The sequence below is a fragment of the Semicossyphus pulcher genome, unplaced genomic scaffold (genome assembly GCF_022749685.1).
Source record: "Semicossyphus pulcher isolate SPU_LCO1_2020_fin unplaced genomic scaffold, fSemPul1.0.p SCAF_22, whole genome shotgun sequence".
NCBI classification, from domain to species: Eukaryota; Metazoa; Chordata; class Actinopteri; order Labriformes; family Labridae; genus Semicossyphus; species Semicossyphus pulcher.
The window spans coordinates 14,263,656-14,271,501 of record NW_027211696.1 but is presented as its reverse complement, the minus strand read 5'-3'; the positions used below and the strand labels follow the sequence as shown (position 1 = coordinate 14,271,501).

At 43.2% G+C, this 7,846-nt stretch overlaps 1 protein-coding gene across 1 annotated transcript in view; it reads left to right on the top strand.

Moving 5' to 3' along the window:
- Positions 1–836: 836 nt before the first annotated feature.
- itga1 (integrin, alpha 1) overlaps positions 837–7,846 on the top strand; it is a 62,471-nt gene continuing 55,461 nt past the window's right edge. Inside the window, exon 1 of the mRNA XM_069673660.1 lies at positions 837–1,100. Coding sequence (XP_069529761.1) covers positions 1,052–1,100 — 49 coding nt within the window. The 5' untranslated portion in view covers positions 837–1,051. The remainder of the gene's footprint in view (positions 1,101–7,846) is intronic.

The window sequence follows — 7,846 nt, the reverse complement described above, 5'->3', positions numbered from 1 at the left end:
AGAGGAAAATGGCTAACCTGCGAATATGGTCACATCAGAAAATACTCTTTGACATATTGTACTGTAGGCTATGTGTTGTGCGTACTATATGGTAATGGGAAATGATTTATGGTGGTTATTCAACAGACAGATGAAAAATATCTTCCAGGCGTTACAAACACAGATGGTAAGACTTCTCTTTAATAAAGTACAGTGGCCCCAACTTTCAACGCAAAGCCACAGCTGGTAAAGGAGTGTGGGCCCCTGGGAAATATAGTCCTTATATGGAGAGTAGCGTGTCAAGGGGGCCTAAGAGAAATGTCACCAAATTTATCATGAGGTAAAACCAACAAGGTAGATGTTGCCTGATGTTATCCCTGACATTTTTTGAAATACTACCTTGAGTAGTCTTTGTCTTTTACTGATTTTACAATCAAAAATATGTGTTTATAATGACAGGGTTACCAATTTGCACTCATTTTTCTCGTATAAATAAGACCGAATAGGCCTTTACGAGTTAAGTTAAGTTTACGTTGGGTTATTAATAGCAGTTCAAGCTAAGAATCAGCTGTCTCAGACAGACTTCTGCACACTAAAATGACTCTATTCTGGTCTAATTGTTTAATCGCTGACAGACACACACATCACTACGCTGCGTTATTTTTACTGCTCACATTTTCCCATGAACCTCCAGACCAAGCCCCCGCAAATGTAGCATATATGGTCCTTTGCATGAGTGAACTCCAACGGTCCCACCCGCCTTCCTCCTCCCTCTCCTCCTCCTCCTCCTCTCCGTCTCTGTCGGTCCCGCTCCTCCACTCAGCAGACTGGGCTGCACGCAATGGAACAGATCTCATCCCGAGCGGTGGAGTCACTTTGAAACGGGACCTCAGACCGTTTAACTGTGGATGCTGCTGCTGAACAGGAAATGCCTTGTGGACTCTTGCTGGTCATTTAGCGATTTTTTTTTTTTTTACTTCTCTGGGGATTTCTTGTTTATCCCAACAGCGAGCGTGAAACGGAAAAAAGTCCGGGGATAACTGAAGCTGCAGGACATCTATCGCGCGTCAGGATGCTCGGGACAAGGCAGCATTTCGCTTTGACAACAGTGGCAGTTATCTGTGAGTAGTAACTTTGAAAAGAATTGTGCATTTGTGCTGATTATGACATGAAATAACGCGTGACAGGAGGAGAGAGCGCCGTTTTCTGCCGCTGTCAAGGTCTCCGGCGCGTGTTTTGCGCACACGCTTGACAGCAGCATACGAATAAAAGCACCCATTAGGTGTTAGTGTTGTGACGTTCGTGAACGATCCGATTCTTTTTAACGGCTCTTTGGTGCGAATGACGGGAAGCGAGTTGTAGGTGAGAGCCAGAGGTGGGAGTAAGGTGCAAGCCTCAAGTCTTACACTTCAAGTCACAAGCAAGTCCTAAGTCACTGTAGTCAAAATCAAGCAAGTCAAGTCGAGTCATTGCTATAGGCTAAGTCAAGAGAGTCAAGTCATTACTCAGCTCGTGTAAGTCACAAGTCAAGTCATATGAAATGAGCTCTTGAGTGACTTTAACATCAACAACACTGGCAGCAAAGTGATTAAAATTAATGTGAATTGTGTATGAAAGAGACATGTCACAAGAGGACTCGCGTTAGCACTTCACCTGTAGCCATTTAGTCATGAGCATGCTAGCTAGCTAGTAGCTAGCAACATGCCCGCATAACGTTAGTTTACCTGCTTATATCGCCCCGAATCTGTCTTTTTCAAAAACATCTCTTTAAAAAAAATACATAATAGATTTGAGGCTAGTCTAACACAGCTTAAACTTAATGTTAGCTTTCTAGTTCACGCTTGACCAGCCGATAAATTAGCTAAACAGGCACAATTAGGTACCATTCTTTGTGGGTTTTGAAGTTACAGATGAAGTTTGGTCGTCTTGTCACTTATTTTTGTAGCGCATACCTTGCAAACCGCCATTATTTTCTTTTTATAGTCATCCATTAGATGACTCCTTAAACTCCTTAAATCCAAATGTAATGATTTTTGGCGAAGCGCCCTTTATGTTTGCTGCCTCCGCCATTGCCTCTGCTGTGTCCTGTAATGTAGGTTGCCAGGTTGGCGCGCACTGCACTAAAAATCACCCAATCTTGTTTCAACGCGTAACGTAAAAAAATTCAAATATTGAATTGAAAAAAGGTCGTAAGAGTTCATGAAAAGTCAAGTCCTTACGAGTCATCTGTCTCAAGTCTAAGTCAAGTCTCAAGTCATTAATGCCAAGTCGAAGTCGAGTCTTTTGTCAATGTTAGTCAAGTAAGCCTTAAGACCTTAAATTTTGTGACTCGAGTGAAGTCATGTGACTTGCGCTGAACGGCTCTCAGAATGGAACGGAGCCGTAAGATCCGGCTCCCTTCTAAGAGCCGTAACTCCCAACACCATTAGGTGTGTCACTCACGTTGCCTGCTCCCCATTAAGAAGTGGTGGCACCACAGTGTCCTCGTAAACTGCCCCTAAATACTTTCCGCCCCCCTGTTTTGCCCAGATGTTATTTATTCTGACTGGGGGAAACCGCTGGGCTCTTAATTGTTTCTACGTGCAGGAGCATGGCATTGCCTCATAAAACAGACACGTTACAGGCAGTCAAATTACTGTATAGAGCTCTAATTGGAAGCTGCATGACAGTGTGTTACTCCTGTTCCAAAGCATTTTGGGGAAGCAAGTTTTGCTGCTTCTAAGAAAACATTTCTGCAGCATCATGTCCTCTAACTCCATCATGTTTCTGAAGAAATTGGGTATTTTGCAAACGCATGCCTCAGATCCTTCGAGGTGATTTCATCTGCCATGATTAGATTTTAATTTCAAGAGGGTGAAAAGTTAAGTGGAAATATTGTCTTTACAGCAGCGTTAGGAGGCAGAGAGGCTCTGTATTAGTAATGGATATGGAGATGTGTTGGTATTGTGGAGTCCCATAGGTGAGGCTCAGGTTCAGCTCCAGAGCAGCAGTGCTGAATTAACTTCTAGGTCATGTTCAAGTAGTTCAAACATGGATGGAAAGTACCGGCGAAGTCCAGTGAAAAAAAACAGAACTAAAGAAGGAGAGCAAAGCAAACAGGGCATGTCTCTCTCAGATTCCTATGCTTACATGTGACGCCGGCTTGTGACGGTCATTAGAGAATTGAGTTAGAAACAGAGATAAACGTGTGTGTGGCTGTGTGTGTGTGGACGGGGATCTGCGGAAGCTTGCATAGCAAAGCATCAAGAAGTCAGGTTTACTTTCTTGATCCAGCGTGACCTCCTTGTTTAGCTCAGATTTCTCCTGTCTTAATGTGATTGTTTGTGAATGACACTAAACCAGTTACTGCTCTGTTTTTGTCCCATCATACTGGTGCACACTCTTGTAATGAAGTCGGAGTTGTTGCAGACTGTGACCTCAGACAGGTTACACAGGGGTAGAAGCTATCTGTTTTGAGACCATACCGGGAGATCCCGTGTTGTGCTATGGGAGCTGGCCCTGCCCGCCTCGGAGGCCCACATGTGGTTATTGTAGTGGCAGCATTTAATCTGGGTAAATTCCTAACGGAGATGGGGCTACAGGTGGTTTGAGTTTGGTGCTGCGGAGGAGAAGGGGCATCTGGCTTCAATCAGTACATGTCGGACCAGAGTGACCAAGCACACTAAGGACGTGAACAGCATGAACACCTAGACTTGAGACGAGGGCTGCAGCTAATGATTACTTCTATCATTGGTTCATGTGGTTTTTGGGGTTAATTTGTTAATCACTCAGAATCGCTCAGATCATTGGCTTTGGGAAGTTGCAATGGACATTTATTTGCTATTTTTGACATTGTAGTAGAGGTCTTCACAGGTCCAAAATGTCATGCCCGAACACAAACACCCCTTTCCCACCAAAAGTAGCGCATTGACGCAGGTTTTTCAGAGGAGAACAAGAGGTGAAGGTCCAGTCAAACACAAACTGATTTAGAATCGTCGACATTCCTTCGAGGGTTGGGATGCTTCTTTCCTGCAGTTTGTCACATCCCAAATTTGGGAATTTGTCTCTTTCTCTGTGTTTTCATGAGCTGCAGCTGATGACCGAAGCAGATGGTTAATTCACTGAGGTCAACGGATATAAGCGTTCAGACATTAAAGCTCCGAAATGAGTTCATGAGCCCGAACAGTGAACCCGGCCACCTCGGTCATTAGCGATATGTCTTCCCCTCATCCTCAACTATCTCTGCTATCTTTCATTGAAATCAGCTCACTCCCTGAGTCGCAGCAATCAGCACTAATTGGACATAAACGGTCTGCTGGCAGAGATGACACATTCCCAGGAATGTTTAACAAATGAAGATGTGATTGAGTTAGTCTAGCTTATTTTTGCGATCAATTGAGTAAGGCTACTGTCTTCAGTTCTGTTTATTGTCTTGACCTATGTTTGTCACCATAACATCAAAGTGAGAATACTGCAATCATATTTTGGCTGAAATATCTTACAAACTATTGGATGGATTGTTATGAGTTTTATACATTCATTCTCCACAGAGGACCCTTCAGACTTTAATGACCCCAACTGTCTACTAGTGCCATTATCAGGTCAAAATTACTTCATGTTTTCTTTTGCTTATGACTAAATACAAAAGCTAAAATTCCAATCAGCCACAACTTAGCTAATATTAGCATGCTAAGAAGCTAAACTAACACGATGAACGTAGTAAACACTGCTAAATGTCATCATGTTAGCTCTGTCATTCCGAACATGTTAGCATGCTGACGTTAGCATTTAGCTGCTAGCATGGCTGTTGCCTCTTAAGCCGCTTTCCCACTGGTCAAACACCCGCTAACACCTGATCTTTTTAGCTTAATGGGAAAGGCTACAATCGGCATTCAGACCCGGGTAATTATCGCCTCGGCTCCGATCGGCATTGATGGGAACACAAAACCTGTGTCGACATGCTAATCTCCGCCCCCTTCTCGGCGTGATGCTATGCTCCGTCGGTAACTTCTGCGACTCCAAATTCCACCCGTCTCGGTCCAAGCAGCGCTCGATCGTTCCAAATGTGTCCGCGCCGAGTTTAATAAACAGACTGAATGAGTAATAGATACAATAAAGAAATAACCACCGTAACATCTTCACTGTTTACTAACCCTGTCTCTGGTGCGTTTGTGACGTCAGTCGGTGGGGCAGCAGAAAAGAGACCGACAGGAGTATACTCCACTGGCAATGGGAAAAGAGACAATCAGCATGCATCAACACGCTAAATTTAGGTGGGAAAGGCGTATCACTGAATATTTAGACTGATAACATCTGGGTGCTAAAAAAGCACAGGGAGCTACATGATATAAAATCCAGGGAACTTTGTTTGACTAAGCCTTCAAAGGCTTACCAAGACCAAACATTATTTAAAAAATGTGTACTCATGGATTTGGATTTTGCAACTCAGGAAATTACCATACTTACAGAGAAACACAGAGAGACAGAGAACCTTTAGAGTCATGACGTTCATGTCACAACACAAAAAACTAACACAGTCAGGGGTGCTGGTTTAACTCATTTGGTAGACCAGGCGCCCCATGTACAGAGGCCTTGACGCACTGATCGCAGGTTTCGACTCCCTGTCTGCCGATCATTTGGTGCACGTCATCCCCCACTCTCTCCTCCCAACCTTTCCCGTCTCTCTTCAGCTGTCCTGTCAAATAAAGGCAAAAAGCCAAACAAACTCAACACAGATCCTTGCCGGATGGTGTGGCATCGCAGACAAAGTTTAGCCAGGTTCCGTTTTTGATGACCTTGCATTGTTTTGCCAGAGCCCCTAGCCCTGGAGATTTCGAAGTTGGGTTGAGTGCAGCTTTACTCTTTGCTCTCCAATTTTGGTATTGCAGGCTGCAGACTAAACTCAGAAGGCTTTGTTGATGCAGTTAGGGGGAGAAACTCCTTGTTTCATCTAATAACAAGCCGGAATCGAAGGCAAAATTGATTCCAACTGTTCCCTTCAAAGAGTAATATTTTCATTCTCTTGACAGTTCGTTAGATCGTTGACTTCCCTCCTTTTTTATGTACACAGGATTTTAACTGTTTAACAGACTTTGTCCTCATAATTGAACCTTGTTTAAAATACCCATTAAAGTCACTTACTATTGTCTATGCAGAAAAATAACCCCAGATAGCCAGAATGCTAGATGTCTGCTTAAATGTCCAAAACACTGGTGTGTTTTTTGTCAGAAAGTCGTGTGGTCACTTCCATCACCGCAGCAGCATCCTGCCCAGTTACAGAAGTACTGAATAAAACTAGAAAAACAGCTTTTTCCCATCATGTTTGGCCTGTCAGTTTATGGTTAATGCTATGTCTGATGTGGTTGAGTTGCATGTTTTCACACCTCTCACGAACAGGGACGTCTGCACACAAACTAACGCTTATCTCATGGTTTATATTCCGAGTCTGACCGTGTGACAGTCTGTGTGACTGTGTTATAAACTGTGGTTCAGGGTGTTCTCACTTTAACCCCCTCCATGTTTCAATGTCAGATATATCAGATAAAATGTAAATAAAGAAATCTACAGTGTCATTCTAAAATCCTTGTGACATTATGTGTATTTTAGATCCATTAGACCAGGTGCCAAAACATCCTTGGGCTAAAAGTAGGACCTAACTGGTCGAGTTTTTAATCACAAAGACTTCTGGCTCCAAAAGAAGGAGTTAGAGGAAGTCACAAGGATATTTACTGAATTTTCTGTTCAACTTCGACCAGAACTGTGGTTCCTTGAGAGAGGCCAAAATGTACTCGACCACAGAGTGATTGGTTGATCCAACGGTTTTCAAAGTCTGGACAGATTTCTGATTTAGTGTGTATCACTTACATCGATCTTGATGGTGAAACACCAAAACTTGTGGTGTTTTCGAGGTAAAACGCACTTGATGATAGAGTCTTTCTAAACACTGACACCACCACAGCACCCATCGTGCAGGAACTGAAACTGTGCGGTTCCCCAACTGCAAATATATGTGGTTGTTCTGGGTCAGGCAGTGCATGCGCAAAACCTCCACCGACAATTAGAAGTCTCTGTGTTAACATCAACTGGCACTTGCTTTTGGAAAACACAGATGACAGTAATGATTAAAGACAAAGTGATTACAGGCTGCGGTGAAATAGGTTAGGACTACGAACAACTCAAACTTTGGTACAATCATTCTGAAGGTCCAATTTCTAAATCGTGAGGAAGAAGCTGCAGCTTTTCTCTGTCTTATTTGATAGTGAACTTAATATCTTTTGGTTTTTGATTGTCAAACAAAACCATCAAATTGAAAGTGTCACCTTTTGGCTTTTGACTGCGTAATTTTCCACCGTTTTCTGACATTTTATTGAACAAACACTGATCCTGAAATGATTCATTATATGCAACCTATACTTGATGGTTTCGCATATTTCGGCATCCACGAAATTTCAAGAAAGACTCTCTTAGCAAAGAGCATTTGTAACTTGATGTAACTTGACTTGAAGATGTGTCCATGGTTTAAAGAGAGAGCGGATTCCCTTGGCATTGACTGTCAGAACCGTACTTCAGTGCATCATCACATGAAGCTCATTCAGATGAAGTCAATCTCGTGCATCTTGGGTGCATGTGCAGGTGACGGATGTTATCATATTGCTGATCAGGCAGGAAGTTTTGTTCTGTGGATGCACACTCAACCGAAGAGCATATATTTCCGTTAAGAAATGCGCTAGTCATAGGAAGGTTCAAAGATTTGCCCCCCGAGCTTGCGAAACCACAAAGGCCACCCACATGACTCCGTTTCATACTCTGCTGCTTCAACTCTCTGCAGATGTGTAACTGATTCTGCTGTCTCTGCAGCATGTGGCGGCCATGAAACTCATGGCATTGT